This window comes from Artibeus jamaicensis, unplaced genomic scaffold, assembly GCF_021234435.1.
Source record: "Artibeus jamaicensis isolate MK-2021 breed Jamaican fruit bat unplaced genomic scaffold, CSHL_Jam_final scaffold_916, whole genome shotgun sequence".
Taxonomy (NCBI): Eukaryota; Metazoa; Chordata; class Mammalia; order Chiroptera; family Phyllostomidae; genus Artibeus; species Artibeus jamaicensis.
The window spans coordinates 27,385,925-27,411,636 of record NW_026522059.1 but is presented as its reverse complement, the minus strand read 5'-3'; the positions used below and the strand labels follow the sequence as shown (position 1 = coordinate 27,411,636).

The 25,712-nt window shown below is 40.7% G+C and overlaps 1 protein-coding gene across 1 annotated transcript in view; it reads left to right on the top strand.

The window, feature by feature from the left end:
* SPAG1 (sperm associated antigen 1) overlaps positions 1-17,340 on the top strand; it is a 48,725-nt gene extending 31,385 nt beyond the window's left edge. Inside the window, exons 13-19 of the mRNA XM_037131129.2 lie at positions 865-1,017; positions 3,508-3,674; positions 6,406-6,538; positions 8,342-8,468; positions 14,257-14,421; positions 15,544-15,912; positions 16,017-17,340. Coding sequence (XP_036987024.2) covers positions 865-1,017; positions 3,508-3,674; positions 6,406-6,538; positions 8,342-8,468; positions 14,257-14,421; positions 15,544-15,912; positions 16,017-16,148 — 1,246 coding nt within the window. The 3' untranslated portion in view covers positions 16,149-17,340. The remainder of the gene's footprint in view (positions 1-864; positions 1,018-3,507; positions 3,675-6,405; positions 6,539-8,341; positions 8,469-14,256; positions 14,422-15,543; positions 15,913-16,016) is intronic.
* The last annotated feature ends 8,372 nt before the right edge of the window (positions 17,341-25,712 follow it).

Genomic DNA, 25,712 nt, shown 5'->3' with positions numbered 1-25,712 from the left:
ACCCACTAGTGCGTTATAGAGAAAGTGGGCTCTTCATAGTGTCTCTGCACAGAGTATTTCCTTACAGTTTCAGCTAATTTTATTAAAACGAAGTACAGTAGTTTTCACTCACACAAATGCAATCTCGGTTGTATGCTTTATTTCAGAATTTAATGAAGTACAAAGTAGTGAAGTAAGTACCTTTAAACAGTTACTTCAAACAAAACCAGGGAATATAACCTCGAAATACATCTCTAGTGATATTGAAAATACTTCATAGACAAGTGCAAGATGAAAATTAATGACTTAAAGAAATCATTGGTCTGTTTTTGAAGCCCTTTGGCAGCAGGTGAATCGTAATAAATTGCACTGAGGTTTAGAGAGCTGATTTTCAAACAGCGATGCAGGTTTATGTGCTTCTGTGCTAAGGTGCCTTATTTTAAATACATAGGCACAAATAAAAATTTCCCTTTTAATCCCTCAATAACTAGAATCTGCTGAAAGCCGGCTCTGTGCCTAGTGCCATGGTGGGCTCTATTAGAGTGTAGGGGAGGGGTGGTGGAGGGCATATTGGGGAGAGGGGAGTAGGATGGGGGGGAGAGTTTAGGGGGGTGAGGCACACTGCCTGCTGCCAATTCTGTCTCAGTGGAGGAGAGAATAAGTAAATGCCAAAGTACATTGATACTGGTTTCAAAGAAAGGAAGTAACCGCAGATTTGATTGCTCTGCTACTCGGGGTTTGCCTCTCTGGTATGTTGCCAGGTCCCCAAGATGAGATGCCAGGTAAGTCTGTATTTGACTCCAGTACTACAGTATGCACTGAGTTAGTATAAGTTAAAGACTAATTTTCAAAACAAATGACATGTGACATTTTTGTCTTCTTCAGGGCTCTGGAACTTCATCCATTCTCAGTTAAACCTCTTCTTCGACGAGCAATGGCATATGAAACTTTAGAGCAGTATCAGAAAGCTTATGTGGATTATAAAACAGTGTTGCAGATAGACTGTGGAATCCAAATAGCAAATGACAGTATTAACAGGTAACCTGATCTGAGGCACCTACCTCTGGGCTTGAGGTGTTTTATAATGGACTTAGATTTTCTTCTTCCCCTCCTTTAAGAACCATATCAGAGTGTGTGGGTGCTCTCAGTTATTTATTTTACATGATTGCCTTCTTTCACTCCATCCAAACCAAATGGTTCTCTCTTCCTCATTTAATTTGTTTTCTTCTTTTCCTCTCTCTCTCTCTTTGCTGATGTGGAAAAAAAACTTAATTGAATTTATTGGGGTGACATTGGTTTGCAGAGCCATGCAGGTTTCAAGTGTACAACTCAACAAAACATCATCTGCACACTGTCACCCTTTAATTTCTAAGTATCCCGTGATACATTCTGAGTTGTCCTCTGATACCTTCATATTTGTTTCCTGTTCAGTGAATACTCTATTTTTTTAAAGCACAGGGTACAGCTCAAAAAGCACAATTTCACTTTAGTAACTGCAAATATCTGTGCGGTTAGGAAGGTGTTTTCAGCGATGTCATAACTCAGTACTAATTATAGGACAAGATCAATAAATGTAGAGAAAACTTCCATGTTGAATCTTCTGCAGGATTTGCAGGTGTTCATTGGTACCACATCTGTCAGGGCAAATATTTGTGTTGCTTCTCCTCAGGACAATGAGTATCTTCATAAGCCTGCCAGCTATTTGTGTTTTAAACCCTTTAAATAGATACTCATTTAGGATGACTATCAATTTAATATAATGGTGAAATCACAAAAAAATTGGATCTACTTTATTTTATGAAATATTTACCTCTTGAGTGAGAATGGGAAGGTAAGAATTTCCAGACTTTATAAATTGCTTTCAGATGAAATTTGAAAATTACTGGTTGGATACAAGACCCTTAGCCCTAGTTGGATAGCTCAGTTGCTTAGAGAGTTGTCCCACTACGCCAAAGTTGTGGGTTCAATCCCCAGTCACATACAAGAATCCACCAATGAATGTATAAATAAGTGGTACAACAAATTGGCATCTCTCTCTCTCTCTCCCCCCCTTCCTCTCTCTCTCAAGTCAAAATTTTTTAAAAGGCCTCATTCATTATTTAACTGAATGGTTCTTGTTGATATATAATTATGTAAGATGAGAAAGTATTGTCTAGTATTGCCATATATATTTTTCTGTAAAGTATCTGGTTTAAAAATTTCACTGCTCCTTTTCATAATCTCATACCTATGCTTGCATTTCCATCTGAGCAACAGAATTTTTTTAAAAATTTAAACATCTGTGCTTATTTTGTTTCTGTCTCCCATTAATCATATTCCTCTCTTCCTCTCCAGGAATCTTATGTTAAATTTCCCTGCATATACTTACTTACTCCCTGGCAACACTTCATCTCTTTTCAGCTGCTTCTTCCTTCCTCTCTGCTGGTAATACAAGTTTGCTTGAAAATTCCTTTTTTCTAAAGCTTCTTTTTCTTTTGCAGTTGTGGGTGGTTATACATTATTTTCTAATTTATTTTTTTATGCTAAAATATAACCAAAGACCACTGTTGAAATTTCAGTTACTAAAACTGTGTGGACATTATGTGTATTATATTTGTCTCTATATAAATATAAAAAATTTTCACACTGGAAGTATTACTGCATTAACTGACTTGAATGTATTCTGCTAGTTACCAGTAAACCTTCGGTCTTGAGGAGCACCTTTTTAAAACCAGATTCATTCCAAACACATAATTCTGTTTTGTTTTTAAATACAACTGTGGTGTTTATATGTTTAAAATGATGAGAAAGGGATAATTGGGGATGTTAATCTGAACTTTATAATGGCTATTAGTAAATGTCATTAATACAAGAGCCCTCATAGTAGATTCCAGTATCCTATTCTTTCTTTTCTATGCATATGAGAACAAAATTAGTGGATAGTTATGGAGATGAAAAAATACAAGAGTATCTTAACCACGTGTAAATCTTTCAAGAAAAAGCAGCATTCCACGTGACGGCCAGTTTTAGCCCAGACTTGTACATCTGTCTTTATGTACAGTTTTGGCATATAAATCCCCAAGGGCTTCTGGGTATTCTCAGGAATAATGCATTATCAAATTAGTTATTACATTCAGTGTTATCTGGGACATTTCTTCTAGGCCTCCTCAATTTTCTTTCTATATTTCACTTTTTCAAAAAGTAATATTTCATATTGTGTATGCTACTAAATATTATATTTCTAATTATATTGTAATATTAAGTGCATATGCTATTTTATAGCATATACATTTTTAAAAATTTAAAATAATTAGAAATGTCAATTTTTTACTTTTGATATCAAAAGGATCTAGAATTGCATAGTTTTTTACAAAATTCCTTTCAAAGACAGTTTATGTGGACAGCAAATAGCTCAAGATTGTGTGTTTTCTACAGGGGAGTACACATATGTGTAGCATTTGTATGCATCTAGCTTAACTCTTGATAGGACCTTCAGTAATATAAAATGCAGATTGCGTGCTTAAGGGAGAAAACTCCTTTTCTTTTTAGAATAACAAGAATTTTAATGGACCTGGACGGACCATGCTGGCGGGAGAAGCTGTCGCCCATACCCTCTGTGCCTGCATCTGCGCAGTTGCGAGCGTGGCGGCCTGCGGCAGAGATGCCCCCGGCCCAAGTCGGGGGTTCCTGCAAGCACCGCCAACCGGACATCCCAGGTGGGGGAGGCCTGCACTCATTTCTTCTGAGTATTATTTTGAGCCATGGGTTTTTGACCATAAAGCAGTAGAAAAAGAGCACGAATATAGGTGTCAGACCTGGAACTAAGACCCTGTTTCCCCTCGTTCCAACTACAGAGTCTTAAGAACTTCCTTCACACCTCTCATGTCCTTATGTATGTGAAAGAGGTTAATAGGAGTAACTATCTCGTGGTGTTCTCAGGAGTAAATGGAGATAATGCATATAAAATACTTAGCTCATGCTGACTGTGTAAGATTATAGTAGCCTCTATAAAAGTTTAAGTTGCATTATATTAACAATAAGAAGAATTAAGTAGCGAACGGTTCACTACTATACCAGTAAGACTGATTGTTTGAAATAATTGACACCCTACAACATAAATAGCTAGCAGTACTTCCTTCTGCCTTAATCACAATTATTAGCCTATTTGTGTCTCCATAACCTCATGGCTTTGTGCAGAATGGTTAATAAATGTGACTGCACTCGTGTTTTCTGCTTTAGAGCTAGTTGAGGGAGGCCTCGTTTCTCCTGCCCGTTTACAAACTCCTTGCCTGTTCCAGGGTTGAGCTTCGTCTTGCGGAAACCCTCAGGTCCCTGAGCCGTGATGTCTGAATGGCTAGTGTTAGTCCTTCATCCTCTTCATTGTCTGGAAAGAAGATGCAGGGAATGTCTGCCAGGACTTTGTTTTGCTTTGTTTTGTCTTTATTGTTGTTCAGTTACAGTCGTGTGGGCTTTTTAGATGATGTAGTCGTCCTGGGGAAGTCACAGAGGACTCTTGTTTTCTAGAGTCCATTATTAATGGAGCCTGGCACAAAAAGCTTTTGCCCGATGAAGGGTGGCTATTTGTTTTTAACAAAGTACATATGTCGTACTAACCATACTGTAGGTATATGATAGCAAACCATAAGTACAAGTATAATCAGCTTTTTCTGTTCATAGTGTATTGATTATTTGTGAGAATGGATATCAAAGGCTTACAGACGTTGGAAGAAAAGCTGAGTGAAAGTTTTTTAGCAAATTAAGGAGGGGAAAACTCCCCAATAATATTTTGTTTTAGGGCTTATATATACCAGGATTCTTGGGGAGTGTCATTCGATCGCTTTGAAACTCGAAACATTAGAAATATTCTGTTATTTGAAATAAAAAATGAAAAATTAATATTTTATGTCATTAGAGCAGAGGGACAAATAAGATTATTTACATTCAAGTTTATAGTATAAATTCAGTACATCTCTCAAGATTTTTAGATCACAGAATTGAAAGGTATATTTTAAATTTTAGGTTAAAGATTTTTATATCAAGTTATTTCGTTGGATATAGTTGCTACATAGATTTAAAACTTTAAATTTTAATACTTCATGTGTGTTGGAAAACTTTGGTTGGAAGTAACAGAAAATCTGTTGACTTAAATTGTGAGGCATGGTTTTGTCTCAGGTACCTGAAAGGGCCCAGGTGGGCCCTTCAGTCATGCATGGCTCCCAGGGTTCCGGCGTGGGTGGAAACAGTGGAGCCATAGCAGATTCGGGCTTCTTTTCTGCATGTATCAGTGTACAAAAGGAGAGAAACACCATTGCTTTTGGTGGCATTAATTTAAGAATGAGGAAATATGTTTCCCCAAGGTCATAGCTTCTTTATCCTGTTATTCTGTTAGCTGGAATTCTGTTGGTACTTATTCTGATGGGTCATATGCCCATTCCTGAGCCAGTCCCTCTGATGCAGAAATGCCTTGTCATGGTTGGCTTAAGCCTGTGTTCCTGATCAGTAGGCTCAGCTTCCCCTGAACACAGGGCCTGAACAGGAGGAGGGTGATAGCTGTGAGGTGCCTTCAGAGAGGGGAAAAGGGATCCTGAGCAGGGAGTCAGCCGTGATCACTGCAAGACAGTGCGTGATGATAATAATCGGGATGTTGTGATTGCAGATGGCAAAACTCAGCTCTTAATGGTTCCTACCGTGGAGAAGTCCACAGGTGGAGGAGCTGCAGGGATGGCTGGATTTAGGACTCATTCTCCTTTAGGTCTCTGCCTTGGCCTTTCTCTTGCTCTGCTGACCCCATCCTCAGGCAGACTCTCCCTTCGTCTCATACGATGGCAGCATAGCTCCTCCTTTCACCCTCGTTCTACGGGAAAGAGCAAGAATTACCCTACCAGGTGCTGCCACAGAAATCTAATTGCAGCTCAGTGGCTCTCATAGGCCCAATCCTGACCAATTAGATTATGTTGGCAACATAAATATAATGTGCTGGTTAAAAAAACAAAGATTACCCCAAAAGATGGAGCTGGGGGTGGGTGGGGCTTTAAACCGCATGAGCAGAAAGTGGAGGAGGATTGATTTTCCAAATAAATGAGAGTACTGGACAAATGTTCCTACAGGCTTTAATGGGGTCATTTGTTTGTTTATTTTTCATGAAATAATTATTTAACAAAACACTAGATTTTTGTATCTATAGCAGAAAAAGGCATGCCAATATGGATAAAATGATAGAATTGCTTGTATTTTATTTTCAAGTGTCATAATCATATATAATCATCTTTACTTATAGCCAGTTTATCTTTTTAATTGTACACAAAGTTCTGCTCCATTTAGACTCAAAGTTCTGCATGGTATGGAGTCAGGTTAATTTGCAGCAGCAGATTTACTTACATACGTATTTAAGATTTGGTAGAGTTGCTTATATAATACTTCCTCTTTTTTATTTTTTGGATTCCATAGATGAAAAAATGTTTAAAACCCTTAAAGAAGAAGGAAATCAATGTGTAAAAGACAAAAACTATAAAGATGCTCTTAGTAAATACAGTGAATGCTTAAATATTAACAATAAGGAGTGTGCCATTTATACAAACAGGCAAGTTCTTTTTCACTCTATATACTTATGTTAATATTTTTTATTAAAAATATAGGGGAATTAATTGTCAAAGTTTTTCCCATGACTGAGGGGCCATGGGGGTTCTGGGGAGACAAGGCAGTGGTGTGGTGAGCTGGAAGGTCTGGGTGGCGCGTTTCCCACAGACTGTGGCTCAGGCTTTGACTGCTGCTCCGTCCCCGCCTGGCCTGGCCGGGGCGGCGGCCTTGCTGCAGCCGCAGCCCTGAGCACCCTGCCCTCCACGGTACGAGTGGGGACACCTGCCCTTCAAATTAGTGTCGTAAGTGCCCTGTCTCTTGAAGTGCTAAGGGAAGGGCCTAGCATCTTACAGTGCGCGGTAGGAATGGGCAGATTGTTCTAGAATGATGCTCAGGTGCCATCTTGACCACCTTTTGGTAAAAGATAGTTACCGAGAATGTGATGATTTGGGGGATTTTAGGGAGTACATAGAATCAGGGGTGATAAGGAAAAATAAGCTATAGTTCCTGAAGAGTAGGAGTTCATAGCTTGAGTTTTTTAGCTATTTCCGATGAATGCTTTTTAACTGAACTTCTCAGTGCTTGGTTTTTGTATGTTTTCCTCTGGTAACCTTTTTGCCGAAGCTTTGTCACTGACTCCACCAGGTGTGTTTCTACCTTTCTGTTCAGCCTCTACGGAACTGGGCCTTAATGGCCGCCATTCCCTGGAGACCACCCTCCCATTGGCTGCAGTGCAGAAAGCTCACCCACCTGGCTTTCCTCTTCTCCCTCTGGTATTCTCGGGGTCCCAAAGGTGTAGACCCCTTCTTCACTCTGTGCTCTCTGGCCATTTCACTCTCTCTGCAGGCCCATTCACCACCTCCAGTTACGGCCTCTAAGTCTGTCCTGTGTTTCGGGCCTGAGCTTGCCTCTTCCTTCTGCTCTCACGTCAGGTTGTTCTCCCTGACCGGCGATGCCGCCCTCTCCGAGTGTGTCAGGAGCTCGACGTCCTGCTTCCTCAGTGGGGGCCTTTCTCTCCACCATCACCATCAGCCCCTGCTCGGGAGGACCAGGGCCCCTTCCTGATGTCTGCAATAGCCTTCACGCCGTGCTTGGCAGTCTTGTTCTCTCTTCTCTCCTCTCCCAGTCGTAGCAAACACAGCGAACATGTCAGCCCCTCTCTAAAAGCCCGTCAGGTTCAGCGTACAGCTCACCTTCTCGCTATGATTTACAAGGCCCCTGGTGATCGGGCCTGCCTGCTCTTCTGGCCTCATCCCTGCACTGTGGACACATGGCACTTCTCTTCCTCCATCAGGAACATCTCGTTCTCTGTCGCCATAGAACTAAGCGCATCCTGTGCCCTTGGCCTCCACTCTCCCCTCCCTACTTCTGAACTCTCGCCCCGGTGCCTTTGCTTTGGGAAGTTCTCACTTAATACTGTGGGCTTCGACTTGAGTGTCACTTCTTCTGGGAAGTCTTTTCTGGCCGTTCGTCCCCTCTCCTCAGCCCCTCTGGATCTGATGAGCTTCTCAGCTGTGTTCTCCAGAGCATCCTATGCAGATATTTTATCATGTTTGCTTGTCCTAATTGTTCTGTCTCATCCTCAAGGCCGGGCTGTAGTTTGTTTGCAGTTACATCCCCAGAGCCGTAATTACATGTGTTGCCAGAAAATGCCATAATTGGACTTAAGTGTTGGGTTTCAGTTGAGAAACAGCTGTGGTATAGAAACATACTTATTGAGCTATTTTCTGATTTTTCTTAGCTGTCTAAATTTGTAGGTATGTTGTCTTTTCCTTTCATAATACTGAGTTCCATTACGTTGTACCAGAGCTCTGTGTTACTTGAAGCTGTGCCAGTTTGAAGAGGCAAAGCAGGACTGTGATCAGGCGCTTCAGATAGATAACGGGAACGTGAAAGCGTACTATAGACGAGCTCTCGCTCATAAAGGACTCAAGGTGAGGAAACCTTCGTTTTCATATGTTAAGTTCTGCTGTGAACAAATTCTGTGGCGTCCACAAACATCCCTCTTGGGATCGTGGGATGGGAGTGAGATTACCCTGGGATGCAACCCCAGTCCTGCACTAACCAGTCCTGAAACCTTGGAATAGGCCTCCGACTTCCCCTCATTATCATGTGGTGCTAGATGATTTCCAAGACTCCTACCAGCTGAAGAATTGTGGTTTATTTCCTCATTTCCTAAGGACTGCTGCTAGTTACCATAAGTCTACTTTTAAGGGAAAGCAATGCTGTTTACTGAATCACTCAAGGCCACCAGCAATGGCATTGGATTTTCCCAGCAAAGGATCAGGCTTGTCTGTGAGGTGGAGGATGGTAGAGACGGGTCAGAGATTGGGAAGCTCATGGCGACTTGGGCTTTCAACTGGCTGGTGGCCAGTATGAGACGATAGAAGGCATTCTTCTCTAAGAGATATTATACTTTCAAAGAAAGTATAATTACACTTTTGTATATGCTGAGTGAATGGTCACGTCTGTAGAAAATAACATCACAAGGAAAAATCAGAACATACAGAACAAAATGACTTGTTCTGAAATGGTATTTTTTAAAAAGTCAACTTGACTAAGGACTAATAAAGATGAAATTCCCACATTGTAAGTGTGCAGGTCTTGGATCTTTATTCTCTACAAAGATTTTTTTAATTGACATATGATAGTAGTTTCAGGTGTACAACACAATGCTATATGTATACGTTGCAAAATGGTCACCACTCTATGTCTTCTTACCACCCATCACCACACAATTACATTTTCTTTCCTTGTGGTGAGGACTTTGAAGATCCACTCTCTAAGCGAGCATCAGATATATCTGACTCTTAATGGAGACGGCATTCTCACTGCAGTCGCCATACTCTGCATTGCATCCTTATGACTTACTTATTTCATAATTGGAAGTTTGTACCTTTTGAGCGCCTTCACCCACTCTCCACCCCCACCTCACCTATGACAGCCGCCGATCTGTTCTCTGTATCTGTGAGTTCAGGTGATTGTTTAGATCCCATGTATACGTGAGGTTATATAATTGTCCCTCTCTGACTTGTTTCACTTAGCATAATGCCCTCGAGCTCTATCCATTTTGTCACAAATGGCAGGATTGACTTCTTTTTTATGGCTGAATAATATTCCAGTGCATATATGTACCACATTTTCTTTTATTTTCCTATTTTAAATATTTTATTTACTTATTTTTAGAGAGAGGAGAAGGGGGGAAAGAGGGAGAGAAATATCAATGTGTGGTTGCCTCTTGTGCGCCCCTTAGTGGGGACCTGGCCTGCAACCCAGGCATGTGCCCTGATTGGGAATGGAACCAGTGACCCTTTGGTTCACAAGCCAGCACTCAATGCACTGAGCCATACCACTCGGGGTATACCACATTTTCTTTACCCGTTCTTCCATTGATGGACATTTAGGTTGTTTCCATGTCTTGGCTATTGTAAATAACACTGCAGTGAACATGGCAGTGGGGTATCTTTTTAAGTTAGTGTTTTTGTTTTCTTTGGATATATACCCACAGGTGGGGTCACTAGGTCATAGGCAGTTCTGCTTTTAGTCTTGAAGAACCTTCATACTGCTTTCCATATTAGGTGCACCAGTTTACATTCTCATCGACAGTGCACAAGGGCTCTCTTTTTTCCACAGCCTTGTCAACACCCTTTTTTTTTGTCTTTTTGATAATAGCCATTCTAACAGGTGTGAGGCAATATTTCATGGTTTTGATTTTCATTTCCCTGATGAGTGTGTGTTGAGCACCTTTGCATATACCTGTTGCCCATCTGTATGTCTTTTTTAGAAAATGACTATTCAGTTCCTCCACCTAGTTTTTAATCAGCTTGTTATTTTGTGATTCAGTTGTATGAGTTCTTTATATATTTTGAATATTCATCTCTTATCAGATATGATTTACAAGTATATCCTCCCACTCAGTTGGTTGCCTGTTCATTTAATGATTTTCTTTACCATACAGAAACTTTTTAGTTTGATGTAGTCCCACTTTGTTTATTTTGCTTTTGTCGCCTTTAATTCTGGTGTCAAATCCAAAGAAATCATTGTCAAGAACTTACTGCCTGTGTTTTCTTCTCATTTTATGGTTCCAAGTCTTACATTTGAGTCTTTAATCCATTTTGAATTGATTTTTATGTATGGTGTAAGATAGTGGTCCCGTTTCATTTTTTGTATGTTGCCTTCTAGTTTTCCCAACACCGTTTATTGAAGAGACTGTCCTTTTACCAAAGAGAATTCTTGACTCCTTTGCTGTAAGTTAATTCACCATATGTGTGAGGGTTTATTTCTAGGCTACATTCTTTTTCTTTGATCTATGCCTGTGTATATATGCCCAATGCTGTACTGGTTTGATTGCTGTAGCTTTGTAATATAGTTTGAAGTCAGGAAGTGTGATGCTTTCAGCTTTGTTCTTCTTTTTTAAGATTGCTTTGACTATTTGGGGTGTTTTTGGTTAATTACAAGTTTTAGGATTTTCATATTTCTGTGAAAAATGCCTGAAATTTTAATAGGGATTGCATCTGTAGGTTGCAGTCTACAGGGATCTATAGATAGCTTTGTGTAGTATGGACATTTTAACAATATTCTTTTAAAAAATCCTTGCGTAGGATATGTCTATTGATTGTAGAGAGAGGAAGGGAGGGATAGAGAAAGAGAGACATTGAAGTGAGAGAAACACGAATCGATTGCCTTCCACACATGCCCTGACTGGGGATGGAACCCACAAGCTAGGTATGTGCCCTGACCAGGAATTGAACCTGCAGCCTTTTTTGGTGTGTGGGACGACACTCCAACCAACCCAGCCACCTGGCCAGGGCAAATTAATTCAACTTTCATTGAGCTTAATGGATTTCACTGCATGATGGTAGATCTGCATGCCTCGAGTTTATACATGTCCAACTCTTCCAGCTGGTTTACTTCATTCTGGCTGCCTGACTCTTTGAACTTGTTTACCTGACGGACTGAAAGTCAGAAGTTGTACCTAATGAAAGACCAGAGTTTTATACTTCCATGTAGTGAATTCTAGAAACTGTATTATAATGCAGAAAGATAATCTTAAATTTGAGTAATCCTATCCCACTAAATTATGAGGCTGGCATCTTGTTTTTCTGGTTTGACTTCTTATAGCTTGATTTACGTATCTGTCATTTGAATTATGTGCCAAGCGAGTTTAATTGCAGATCTGCAAAGGCCACGGCTGTTTATACTTGCATCACTCACGCCTGGGCCTGCTTCCTCGGGTGACAGACTTGAGGAAGTGTCACAAGGGCCCACAGTGGCAGGTGCCCTGCCTTGAGCTGTCGGTGGAACACGCTGCTTTCTTGGACCTTCTGTTTGTTCTCTAGCTGGCTTTAATTGTTGTTCCTGTGTGCGAGCTTTGAAAAATACAGAGCTCTCCTTCCTGTACAACTGTTCTTCCCAAGAGGAGATAACTGAACATTTTACTGTTGCTTACAACGTGTGTCTTTGGTTGGGTGCCTCTTTTGGACTAGGTTTTGGAGCATAGAGGTGAATAAGACCCAATTCTTCCCCTGATTGGTTTTACAGCCAATTAGGGATGCTACAAGACCAACATCTCAAAACAAGAAAGATCTTATAATTACTGTGATTAGAGTTTAACATCTATTAATAGTAAATGTTATCACAAACCCATGCAATTACACCGCATCATTTTTCTAAGGCCCAATGAGGCCGGCAGTCACTTTTCATGTGTCCTCTTTTCTGCCACAGCCACACTTTTCTCTTTGACCTTTCCTCCTCCCTCCACTCTGCACAGCCCACCCCTCTTTGGGCCTTGTGTTCCCTGACAGCTGTGTCAAAGGGAGGTCCTGTCCCCCTCACTGGGATCCATCTCAACCTTCGGTTTTCTTAACTGCGCTAATGACAGTCCATACCCATTTTGTTTATTCATTTGTTTACTTGCTTTTTATTGTTTCCTTTCATGGCATGTATGCGTCCCTTCTGGCCGGGACCACAGCCGTCCTTTCTCCCACAGTCTTCCAGTCCCTGGCACACAGCTGTGGTTGTGGCCACCCCTCAGGTGAACGGACCTCGCCTGACCACTCTGTGGCATCTGGCAGACCGGCCCCCTCCTTTTCTGCTGCCTCCCCACTTGAGGCTGTCCCTACCCATCCTGCTGTCCTGCTCTCTTGTCACACTTGCCTGCTTCTGTTTTAACACTTATCAAAGTGTATTTCCTGAATTCTCTCATCTCCTTCCACCAGACAGATTGCTCTTCAAGCACCGACTTTTCTGGAATAGATGGAAAAAATCGTATTGACGCTTGTGGTGCTGGGCTTCCATTTCCAGGGCTGTAGCTCACAAATCCCTGTTTTCAGGCGTCTCACTTGGGCTCCACAGCCACATTACAGTTCACCTCTGGCTCTCTGTGCCTTGCTCATCCCCAAAATTATCTTTCTGTGCCTCGGTTTCTTATCTTGAAAATGCAGACAACAGAAGTTAGTATTTAGAGGACTATTGTGAGGATAAAATAATACTTGCAAAGGGCTGAGAATGGTAAGAATTGGCTATCACCAGTCTCAACTTGCGCTGCTGCCCCGCTTCCTTGCCTTTCAGCAGGGCCCCCACGTGGGACGCGTGGGCTGGAAAGGCAGTGCCGTTCGTTTTTCTGTAACAGGTTCCTGTTGTGCTGTTGTGACACAGAGGTGTATAGAGATTTGTTACTCATACTACTTATGGTGCTATAGTTTGTAAATAGTTTACCTTCTCTTTTTTGTAAATTAGAGGAGATTTAAGGTTATGTCTTTCAACTCATTGCTCCATCACCCTTGTTCTGGCGTGTTCCTGGGAGGGGAAGGGATGTGGTGTTACAGCCAGTCCTTCCGGGTTGCCACATAACCCTGGCTTATCTGTCCCCTGCCTCGGCCTCCAGTGTGTGCTCTTACGGGTAGGTCATGAATACTGAGGGAGGATCCTCATTGTTGGAATGCTTTGCCTCCTCACAGCATTAATTTCGGTTTAATCAAAACATAGGTCTAGTCTGTAGTTCTAGAATGTGGCCTGTCACTGTGGGCTGATTCTGTGGTTTATGTCTGCTGCCAGAATCAGTGCCGTGTTTTGTTAAGCTTAGATTTCTTTTCTTTCTGCTTGACCTCTCCAATGGGTTGTCTGACTCTTTATGGAAGAATAAATGTCAACTCTAGCCTATTTGAACAGTATAAAACTTTGAAGGGTTTTATGGAACAAGATAGTATGGTAACAACTAATACTGCATAGCTCTTTATAGGTTTAAGCCACTCCTATTATTTTAATTCATGTATTACTTGGTGTAGCCCCATGAAAACTGGAATAGAAAAACTTTTGTTATTCTTATTTTAGAGATGAGAAAAACTGAAGCTCCGAAAGGTGAAGTGGGCTCTTGTCCAGGTTTCACTGCCAGTAGGGCGTCCATCATTTCATTTACTTAGCAGACAGCCAACGCCCACCACATGTTAGGCACTGTGGAGGTTATGGGGACACGGAATTGAACGTGAGCCTTCTGAGTCCAGATTCCATGTTCTGTCTCTTGTAGAGGATGGGCGCTGTGTATGGGTTACAATACTCGAGCCCCATGTTACCGCAAAGCCTACCTTCCTAGTCGTGGTACGGAGGGGACCCCGCTGCAGCCCGGTGCCCTGCCCTGCTCAGCATTCTCGCTCCCACTCGGCCGGTCTGCGCCACCTCTCCTGTCGTCTGTGACAGTTATTCCCTCTGCCTCTCTCCCTCCAGGATTATGAGAAAAGTATAAATGACCTCAATAAAGTTCTCCTACTAGACTCAAATATTGTTGAAGCAAAGATGGAACTGGAAGAGGTGACCAGATTCCTTAATGTGAAGGATAAAACAGCATCATTCAGCAAAGAAAAGGAGAGAAGGAAAATTGAGATTCAAGAGGTATTTGTATTCAATAAGCTTTCAAAGTATTTCTGGGGGATCATATATTGGATTCTAAAGTCATATTCCTATGAGTCCTATGAAATTTTTTTTTAATTTTGTGTTTTCATTCCGATGCTTAGTGAAGAAATTTTAACCAGTTATCAAGACAAATGTTTCCTTTGCCATAATAATTAGCCCTTGTCTTTCCTCAGCTGGGTCCCTGGACGGTACTGGGAGTCTGCACTGGGTTCTTCTCGTCTGCGTCCCCTCACCCTCCCCCACTTGCCAGTGTTGGTGTTGCTCCCACCCCAGATTGCTCTGGGAGATGGAGCTTTGCTTCAGGGTAAACCTGGAAAAATCCCAACAGGACTGATTTTGTTTCAGTGGCCCTGCAAGCCACGCCCCATAGAGATTTCCCAGTTTGCTTCAGACCCTGTAGTGCTCTGAGACAAGGCCGACTTCCTCAGAGACCTTGGACCACCTCGGATTCAAACCTACCCTGTGGTTTCAGATAACTCAGTGTCTTGTGCTGGAGCTTTCTGCTCCACTCTTAGTGAAGAATGTCAGTCACCAATTCTTCCGTATTCATGTACTAATCATCATCTCATTGGTCATACTACATTTCTACTAAGAGTAAGAAGCTAAAATATGAGAGTCTAGGAAGTGTTTTCCTCTAAAAAGAAAACAACTATTTTCAGAGGATTGAAAAATACGAGTTTACTTCTTGATTAAATATGAAAAAAATGGGAGTTATGAAAAACTTTTAAGAGAATTGAAAAATGTAACTTTACTTCTCTATTAGATGTAAAGAAATAAGTAAATGTAAAAGTTATGATAAAGAGATAAAGTTGTTCAGGGTCTTTTACATAGCAGCTTTATTCATGGGAAATTATAAGAATAACAGTTTTCATTTTCAATGTAAAAAATACTTTACTTTTATGAATACTACTAAAACCTTAAAACTTCTCTTCCTAAAAAATGTAGAGGCCATGATTTATTACAAAGTATCCATTTCTCACTGAGACCTTGAGGAAAATACAGTCCGCGTGGGTTTTCCGTCCCTTCCGTTTTAGTAAATGTAACTTGGGGCGTGTGCGGTGGCTGTTGCATGTGTCACAGTGCAGTGTTTCCCTCGCAAAGGTGAGTGACGGCTGCAATGAGCCGGAAGGGCCCTCCGAGGAGGTGAGCGCGGACTGTCGTGCTTTGGACAAGGGCGACACCAACCGTGGGTCGCCGGGACACCGTGAGAAACTGCCCGTCACCAAGCCTAACAACGCCTATGAATTTGGCCAGATTATAAACGCTCTCAGTGCCAGGAAAGATGAAGGAGCCTGCGCACATCTTTTAGCCATCACTGAACCAAAAGACTTGCCAGCGTTGTTGAGTAACAAACTGGACGGGGATATATTCTTCTTCCTCATTCAGTCTCTGAAAAATGATCTTCTTGATAAAGATCCCTCACTGGTATATCAGCATCTTTTATATCTGAGTAAAGCAGAGAGGTTTAAGGTAAGCGGCAAAGTATCTTTATTAAACAAGATTGATTTCTTTTTCAGGCTTTTTATAACTTTAAAATGTTAATGTTTTATATTAATATAATTTTTCTCTTTCAGATGATGTTGACGCTAATTAGCAAGGGCCAAAAGGAGCACCTTGAACAGCTTATGGATGGCCTCTCAGACACTGCAAACAAAGAGTTCACTTCAGGAGATGTCCAGGCCCTGAGAAGGCAGTATGAGCTTTAAATCCCAATTACTGTGAGGTTTTGTCCATGCCGCACGGCTCTAGGAAATGCTGGCGAGGTGGTCCTGTCACACCGTTGCCCAGAAGATACCTTGCTTGGAAAAGAGCCCTGGGTCTGGACTATAAATATTTTACTTATTTTTATACATAGAACATGTATAGTCTACAGTCTGCTTTTTATTAGTTGTAAATATTTTCTTATGTACCAGAGCTAACATCTTTATATTTCATAAGTATATTTGGAACTTTTAAGGTGTACTTTAATTTATATCATACATTGTCTTTTAATAACTTGTTAAAAATTTGAGTTAAATTACATTTCTTTGGACCTTGAAGGAGTCCACTTAAGTTTGACAGATATGTATTCCTTTAAAATGAATCTTCAAAAGTGAAAAATCATTAACAGTGGTTGCTACATCACCTTTATTTCCTGCTAACATATGTAAATTCCATTTCATACTACTTGTGTATTACAGTCTGCTAAGATAAAATGCAGTACTTAAATCCACAATATGAAATGGTTATTAAATAAATTGTGATGATCAGTTTAGAGCTGTAAGAGGAACTTATTTTTTCTAATGTGGAAGCATTGCCTAATAATTAAGAACAAAAATTGCCAAAAATTTCTACCACTTTTTACTAGACTTTTGAAAAGCTACTTCCCCTTATAAATTGCTTATATAAGTGGTAACACACAACATATATAAAAGCAAACTAAGCCTTTATTTCTGTTTGAATTGTCACACCCATATTTTCCTAAATATTCAAATGCATTCTTCCCCCTCTTTTTATGCCTGTTTTAAGTATTTATTCCCTTAATATAAAAGGGAAAGTAAAGAACTCATCATATTAAAGCTCTTTTGTAAATGAGTTAGAGAAAGGGTATTTCTTAAAATAAAACATTTGGGTTCCTATCAGTATCCCATCAAATTTATTCCTATAGTCTTTAGTCAATTCTCTTTTTCTGGAGCATTTTCTTATTCTTTAGAAGTGAAGATGAAAGATGAGTATTACTTTTATTATTTTAATTCTTATTATTTTACCTAATTTTTAAAATAATTGTAGAATATTTTAAATACCATTGTGGGTAAATGGTACCTTTCAAAGTATGCCATTTTTCTTTTAAACTCTTCTTTGTTCATAAATGAGAATCAACTGTAATAGTATTTAATTCTAGTCTGCCAGCAAACAAAATAGTTTTGTCCTTTTTCATGCTATTAAATGGTTTGTAAAAGTAAAAGACGAAGTGTGTCAGTAACTTCAGAGTAGAGACATGAAAAGGAAACATCCTCTTCTGTTGCCAGTTACATACCCACCAGGAGCTGCCTGGGGCTAAGCTTCCCCCTGGCGGCACCAGGAGGCGGAAAGCAGTGGGTGAATCCCTGACTCTCCTGGTTGTGTGGGGCTGTACTTGCATTACTGAAGGGAGGGAAGAGAAAGTGAAAGAAAGAGAGAAGAATATCAAAGTGCATTAAAGGAACCTAGATGTCCCTTCTGACTACTTCAGGACGTCACTGGGAAATCTGCCCACAAGCCTCTGGAGTATCCCTCCACTCTCCCCACCAGGTCTGTGGGTACCCCCAATACCCCAAACGCTAAACCCACATCGCCACCTCCTTCCACTGTGGTCAGACCCTGTGGTACATGTTCCTGAGTGTGGTAGCAAAAGTGGGTCCAGTCATCAGAGTGTTCTCAGAAAAACAGACCAGGATCTGTGGGCAAGAGTGAAACCACAAACTGGGGATGGAGCACCACTTTCTGGGAATAAAAAAGGTTTTCAGCAGGCAGCCTGGCGACTTGTAAGAAAAGATATGAAAGACAAAGTATTCTGCCACAAGAGGGAGCCATGAAAGAGGAACAGATCTTCCCACTCAAAAGTAGGGAGACCTTGATACCTCAATACTGACACTCACAGTCAGTGTCCCATCCGAAGGCAACGAATAAAAGACTTAAGGATATGTCTGCTACCTCAAATGTGAAAACAGCAACACAAAAATACGACGAACATGAAAAATCAAGCAAATGTTACCCCCGAAAGATAATTCTCCAACAACCAAGCTAAAAGCCACTGAACACTGCAGTGTAGCTGATGAAGAATTTGAAATACAGTATTCCCCCATCTACAGTTTTGCTTCTTCAGTTATAAAATGTTAAATGGAAACCCCCAGAAATAAACAACTGATGTTTTACCTTGCACGCAGTTCTGAGCAGCGTGATGAAGTCTCGTGCCTGCCGTGTCCGTCCCGCCCCGGGTGCGCGTCATCTCCGCCTCCGCAGCAGCCACACTGCGTACCGCTCAGACTGACATTACCAACACTGCTGTAGTGCAGTGCTTGTGTTCAAGGAACTCTTATGTTACTTACTGATGGTCCCAAAGCCACTCATGTAACTCGATTACTGTATATTGTAATTGTTTTACTTTACACTTACCTTGATCTCCTACGGTGCCCAATTTATTATAGGTAACTTACATAAGAAAGAAAACTGTGTTTAGGGTTTGATATCCGCAGCTTCAAGCATCCACTGAGAGTCTTGGAACATATTCCCTGCTTATAAAGGCAACTACTCAAGATAGTCCAGTGACATTAAGGAGATACGTGAACGAAATCATATAAAAGAACCAAACAAACTCCGTAGCTGAAGAAATCAATGAATGAGATTAAGACTAGAACAGAGAGCATCTGTATCAGAGTAGAGCAGATGGAAGACAATAACTTGGAGGATACACATTTTGAAGTAACAGGGTCAGAAGAAAAAATGAAAAAACCTATGTGATCTGAGGTCTGTACAGCAAATCCCAATGACAACAACAAAACTGTTGGAACTAACCCAGAAATTCAGTAAAGTTGTGGGATATAAAATCAATGTACCAAAATTAGTTATATTTCTATATACCAACAGTGAAACACCTGGAAAATAGAACTCTCCTGCCCTGACTGGAGTGGCTCAGTGGGCTGAGTGTTGTCCTGCAAACTAAAAGGTGGCTGGTTCAATTCCTGGTCAGGGCACATGCCTGGGCTGTGAGCCAGGTCCCAGCTGGGGGGTGTGAAGGGCAGCTGATCAGTATTTGTTGCACATCAATGTTTCTCTCCCTCTCTTTCTCCCTCCTTTCCCCCATCTAAAACTAAATAAAATCTTAAAAAAAAAATAGAACTATCCCATCCATAATATCAAAAACAAAGTACCCAGGAATAAATTTAACAGTGAAAGATCTATACAGTGAAAACTACAAGACTTTGTTGAAAGAAATCAAAGAGAAAACAAATGGAAAGGTATTTTGTGCATCTGGATTGGAGGTATTAATATTGTTGAAACATCCATACTACCCAAAGCCATTTATATATTCAATGCAGTCTCTATCAAAATTCCAAAGGCATTTTTCACAGAAATAAGAAAATCCTAAAATTTGTATGAAACCACAAAGGACCCCAAATAGCCAAAGCAATTGTGAGAAAGAGCAAAGCTGGAGGCATCACACTCCCTGATTTCAAACTACTGCAAAGCTATAGTAATCAAAACTGTATGGTGCTGGCAGAAAAATAGACACACAAAAGGGAACAGAATAGAGAACCCAGAATTAAATCACACTTGAGGCTAATATTCAACAGGGAGCCAACGACACCCAGTGAGTAAAGAATAGTCTCTTCAAAAAATGGTGATGGGATAAACACATGCAGAAAAATGAAATTGAATCCCCAATCTTATTCCACTCAAAAAAATTAACTCAAAATAGGTCAAAGGCTTAATTAAACATCAGATCTGGTACTATACAACTTCTAGAAGAAAACAAGAAGCTCCTCAACATTGGTCTTAGCAATGATTATTTTGTGTATGACACCAAAAGCACAAATAACAAAAGCAAAAATTAATGAGCGGATCTACGTCAAACTGTAAGGCTTCTGCACAGCAAAAGAAACAAAATGGAGAACAACCTAAAGAATGGGAGAAAATATTTGCAAAGCATGTGTCAGATAAGGGGTTACTATCCAAAATATATAAAGAACTCATACTACTCAATAACAAGTCTGATTAAAAAATGGGCAAAGGAACCCAAAATTTTCCCAAAGAAGGCATCCAAATGGCCAAAAGGTACATGAAAAGATGCTCCACACCACTAATCATAACTGCAGTGAGGTACCACACCCATGTGGGCAGCTGTTGCCGCAAAGAGACAATTGTTGGTGAGAATGAAGAAAAGGGAATGCTGTGCACTGTTGGTAGGAATGTAAATTCATCGAGCTATGATGGAAAACTGGAGTTTCCTCAAAAAAATTAAAAATGGAACTGCCTTTTGACCCAGAGATCCTACTGCTAGGATTATACCCTAAGAATCCTGAAACGCCAATCCAAAAGAATATGTCCGTGGTCAGTATCCGGAAACAACCCACACCCGTCAGTAGATGAGTGGATAAAAAAGCTGTGCTACATTCACACAATGGAGTGTTACGTGGCCACAGTAAAGGAACGCTTACCCTTTTGCAACAGCACTGATGGACCTGGACATTATTATGCTAAGTGAAATAAGCCAGTCAGAGAAAAACAAATGCCCTATGATCTCACTTTTACCTGGACTCAGATGAACTAAATAAACTAATGAACAATAAAGAAACAGGGGCCTGGACACATGGAGCAGACCAACAGCTGTTGGGAGTGGGGAGGGGACTGGATGAAGGTGAAGGGATTAGCCAAAGAACATACCATATGTTGCTGTATATAATGTGCACCTACATTTTTGGCCCAAACTTGCAGGAAAAAAATCTTTCATTTTAATTTTTTAATTCAATCATTTATTTATATTGCATATAGACATCATTATTGCTTTCTATAGTACACTTTCAATGCAAAAGCTTAAATAAAAGGATTAAAAACATTTATATAGATACGGAATTAGTACTACCCATGTATAATGTGCCCACGTAACCCTTATTCTTCCCTCAAAAATTTGGGTAAAAACTACACCTTATACACAGCAAAATACAGTATATGCATAACCCATACACACAGACAACAGTGTGGTGATGGGCAGAGGGAAAGGGGTGCAGGGACAGAATGAAGGTGGGCACAGGGGACGGGAAATGGGGGTATTTGTACTAGTGTCAACAGTTAAAATAAAGTTAAAATTAAGATAGCCCCTCCTTTTAATGAGTTTATATGCCTGATTTAGAAGAAACAAAATAAAAAGCCAAGTACAAGATACTCTAGCTGGGAAGAAAAAGCATCAGTGACATGTTCAGGTGTTGAAGTTATCAAAAGGTCCAAGTAGAGTAAATCAAGAACATTTTCAGGAAGCGGTAAAGTCTAAGCCAGGTTTTTAAACAGACTTAGGGGTATGAGGCGTCCGTGCTCAGCAGGACTGAGTGCTTTTCTGTAGAATTCCAGTATCACAATGCCCCGGAAGCAGCCCCAAACCCGGCCGCTGCAGGATGCTTCACCGTGCAGCAGGCAGAAACCAGAAGGACATTTGCAGACCAAATTGACTAGGTTTTCGATTTTTCTTTAGGGTTTCAGGAGTGACCTAAGAAAAATCCAAAAATAGCTGAAAATTTAATCTTAGGAGCTACCATTTCGCCTCTTTTATAAGTTTCCCACCTGTAAAATAGGACCAAATATTTGCTGTAATTAAGCAGTGGTAGGGAGGATTATTTTAACACACACGATTTTAATTTTGATTTATATTTCTGTTAAAGCAAGGGAAAATATTTCACTGGGATGGATATGATAACAAAGACATACAATAACAAATGTTGGCAAAGAAGTAAATTATAAACCACATTTATTACTGATATGAATGTAAAATATGATATGAATGATATGAATGTATAGCTTCTTTAGAAAAGTTTGGCAGTTCTTCATAAAGTTAGGAGTACCATACGACCCAACAATTCTCCTAGTATTTATTATACACAAGAAAACTGAGAACATACAAAACTTGTACACGAATATTCATAGCAGCATTGTTTATAATGGCCAAAAATGTGAAAACTGAAATGTCTACCAACTAATGAATAAATAAAAATGTGGTATACCCATGTAAAAGAATATTATTCAGCCATAAAAAGAAATGGAGTATTGAATTATGCTACTACTAATTACACCAGTCCTAGATGAACCTTGAAATCATTAAGTGAAAAAAGCCAGACACAAATGGCCACATATTGTATGATTCCATTTCTATGAATTGTCCAAAATGGACAAATCTGCCCAAAGTAGATTAGTGGTTTCCATCAGAATGGGAACTGACTGCTAATGGGTACAGTGTTTATTTTGGGGGTGATCAAAATGGTCTGGAATTAGATAGTGGTGACAGTTGTATAACCTCATGGATATACTAAAAACTACTGAATTTTATACTTTTAAAAGGGTAAATCTTACATTACATGAACTATATCTCAATTCTTAAAATGGAGGAAAAACCAAACCACCCAATGCAGACAATAATTTAGAAGCACACTCTAGGGTCTCCCAATCAGTTAAAAAAGGCCAGCCCTTTATGCCTGTGAAGAATTTACCAGAAATCACAAAAGGTGAGGATGAATGAAAGATGACATAAATACTTCCAGGCTGACTGGAAACAGGATGCCTACTCTTGCCACTCCTACTTAACATTGTACTGAAGGTTGACTCCACAGTACAATAAGGGGAAAAAAGTTCCCAAAGGTATCCAGACTGGAAAGAAGTATAACTTTTTACTTGCAGACATACTTGTCTACGCAGAAAATCATATAGAATCTATCCAAAAGCTTTTAGAACCAGTGTGTAGGATTCAAGACCAGTCTACAAAAATCAGTTATATTTCTATATGCAATAGTCCCACCTTATCTGCAGGGATGTGTTCTAAGACCCCTGGAAGCCTTAAACCACAGATAGGATGAACCTCACTTACAGTTTTTTCCTACATGCACATACTTTACAGCTTTTCTTCAGCGTATCTGAATGGCCAGCATCACTACTCTTGCGCTCTGGGACCATTGTTAAGTAAAATAAGGGTCACTTGAATGCAAGCACTGCACTACCTCGGCAATCTGGTAACTTAAGACAGCTACTGAGTGACTAGCAGACAGGTGGCACATACAGTGTGAATATGCTCAGAGACAGGACGATTCAGGTCCCAGGCAGAACAGAGCTACTCAGAAGAGTGCACAATTTAAAACTTATGTATCACTTATTTCTAGAATTTTCCATTTAATGTTTTTGGGCCATGGTTGACTACAGAAAGTGAAGCCATGGATGGGGGGGGACTACTGTAATTAGAAATTGAGATTTTAAAAAGGATCTCTGCGCTGAAAACTATAAGGCACTATTGTAAGAAACTAAATAAATAAATGGATAGAAACACTGTGTTTATGGATCAGAAGACTCAATCCTGTTAAGATGCCACTTCTCCCCGAATTAATCTGTAGATTCAGTGGAATCAAAACAAGAATTCCAGCAAACTTTAAAATAGGAATTTAGGAGTCCCAGTATAAGGGCAGTGTTTAGATCAGTGGGAAAAGGATAGGTTATTTAACAAACAGCTTTCCATTGGGAACAAGATTGGGCCTCCATATTATACTAAACATAAATTCAAGACAGATAAAAGCAAGTGTAAAAAAAACCTCACAAGAAATCTGGGAGACTGTAAGTACAACTTAGAGGTAGGGGAGACATTCACTATGAGTATAAGGTCTGAAATATATCATTAGATATATTTGACAATAGCACTTTCCTATGGCAAAAAATAATATATGGGTAGAGTGTGTATGGGAAGCCTCTGAACTATCTTTGCAACTTCTTTGTAAGTCTAAAATTATTCCAGACATTTTATTTTTACTTAAAAATAAAATGCAGGTCCAGACAGCCAAGATGGAGGTGTAGGTAGAAACACTTTGCTTCCTCGCACAAACAAAAGGATCATAAGCAATTTAAAAACAGAAAACAACCAGATCTGCCAGAAAATCAAACTGCGTGGAAGTTGGACAACCAAGGAGTTAAAGAAGAAACATTTATCCAGACTGGTAACATTTATCCTGAAACATTTATCCTGACCAGTAAGAGGGGCAGGAGGGGTGGAGATGGGCAGCTGGGGCAGAAAGGGCTAGCAGCGAGATGGCAGCGGGAAGACCAGGTGAGGCAGTGCCTGGAGTGGGCAGGCCGACATTTGCATGCGGATAAACTGGGAGGAACTGGGGAGTGAGACGGACTAAGCAACCCAGGGTTTCAGTATGGGAAAAATAAATGCTCAAAACTTCTGACTGAAAAAAATCTGTGGGGGTTGCTGGGGCAGGAAAAACTCCCAGCTTCACAGGGGAGTTCCTTGGAGAGACCTACAGGGTCCTAGAAAGTACACAAAACCACTTAGCTGGGAATCAGCACCAGGAGGGCCCAATTTGCTTGTGGGTAGTGGCAGAAGTGACTGAAATATGGCAGAGAGCAGAGAAAGTGACACTGTTCCCTCTCAGATCCCTCCCCGACACACAGCATCACAACACAGCAAGGTGGATTGCCCTGCCCTGGCGAATACCTAAGGCTCCGCCCCTTATTACATAACAGACACGCCAAGATACAAAAATATGGCCCAATTGAAAGAACAGATCAAAGCTCCAGAAAAAATACAACTAAGTGATGAAGAGACAGCTGGCCTATCAGATGCACAGTTCAAAGCACTGATAATCAGGATGCTCACAGAAATGGTTGAGTATGGTCACAAAATAAAGTGAAGGGCTATGCAAAGAGAAATAAAGAAAAATGCATGGGGAACCAACAGCGAAGGGAAGGAAACCAGGACTCAAATCAATGGCTTGGACCACAAGGAAGAAATAAAGATCCAACCAGAACAGAATGAAGAAACAAGAATTTTAAAAAATGACAAGAGGCTTAGGAACCTCCCAGACAATTTAAAATATTCCAACATCTGAATCATACAGGTGCCAGAAGGACAAGAGGAAGAGCAAGAAATGGAGCACTTATCTGAATACATAATGAAGAGGAATTTCCCTAATCTGGCAAAGAAAATAGACTTCGTGGAAGTTCAGAGTCCTAAAGAAGTTGGATCCAAGGAAGAACACATCAAGGCACACAATTACATTACCCAAGATTAAAGATAAGGAGAGAGAGGACTTCCACCAAGATGGAGGCATAGGTGGAGACGCTGTGCTTTCTCACACAACCAAGTTTAGAGACAACTAAATATTAGCAACAGAAAACATAGCCAGAACACAGAAAATTGAACTTTTCGGAAGTCTGATAACAACAAATTCTTCAGCCTGACCGGTAAGAGGGGCGAAATCAGCAGCTGGCGGAACAGGGCTGCACAGGAAAACTCGGTCGGATGGACTCAGGCGCACGGAATCCAGGCGCAGGGTTGGACCTGGTGGGCAACTCAGTGAGCGACCTTGGGGAAACAGTGAGGGAGCAGGGCTGCGGGTTGACTGTGGTCACGCATTCGTGCGTGGATAGACAAGCGAGGGAGTGGGAGATTGGACGGGAGCCAGCGGGTCCCCGCAGCAAGCGTCATCGGAGGGCGCCGCCATTTCCCCGCTCTGACCCCGCCTCCACATACAGCATCATAACCCAGCGACCTGGGAGTC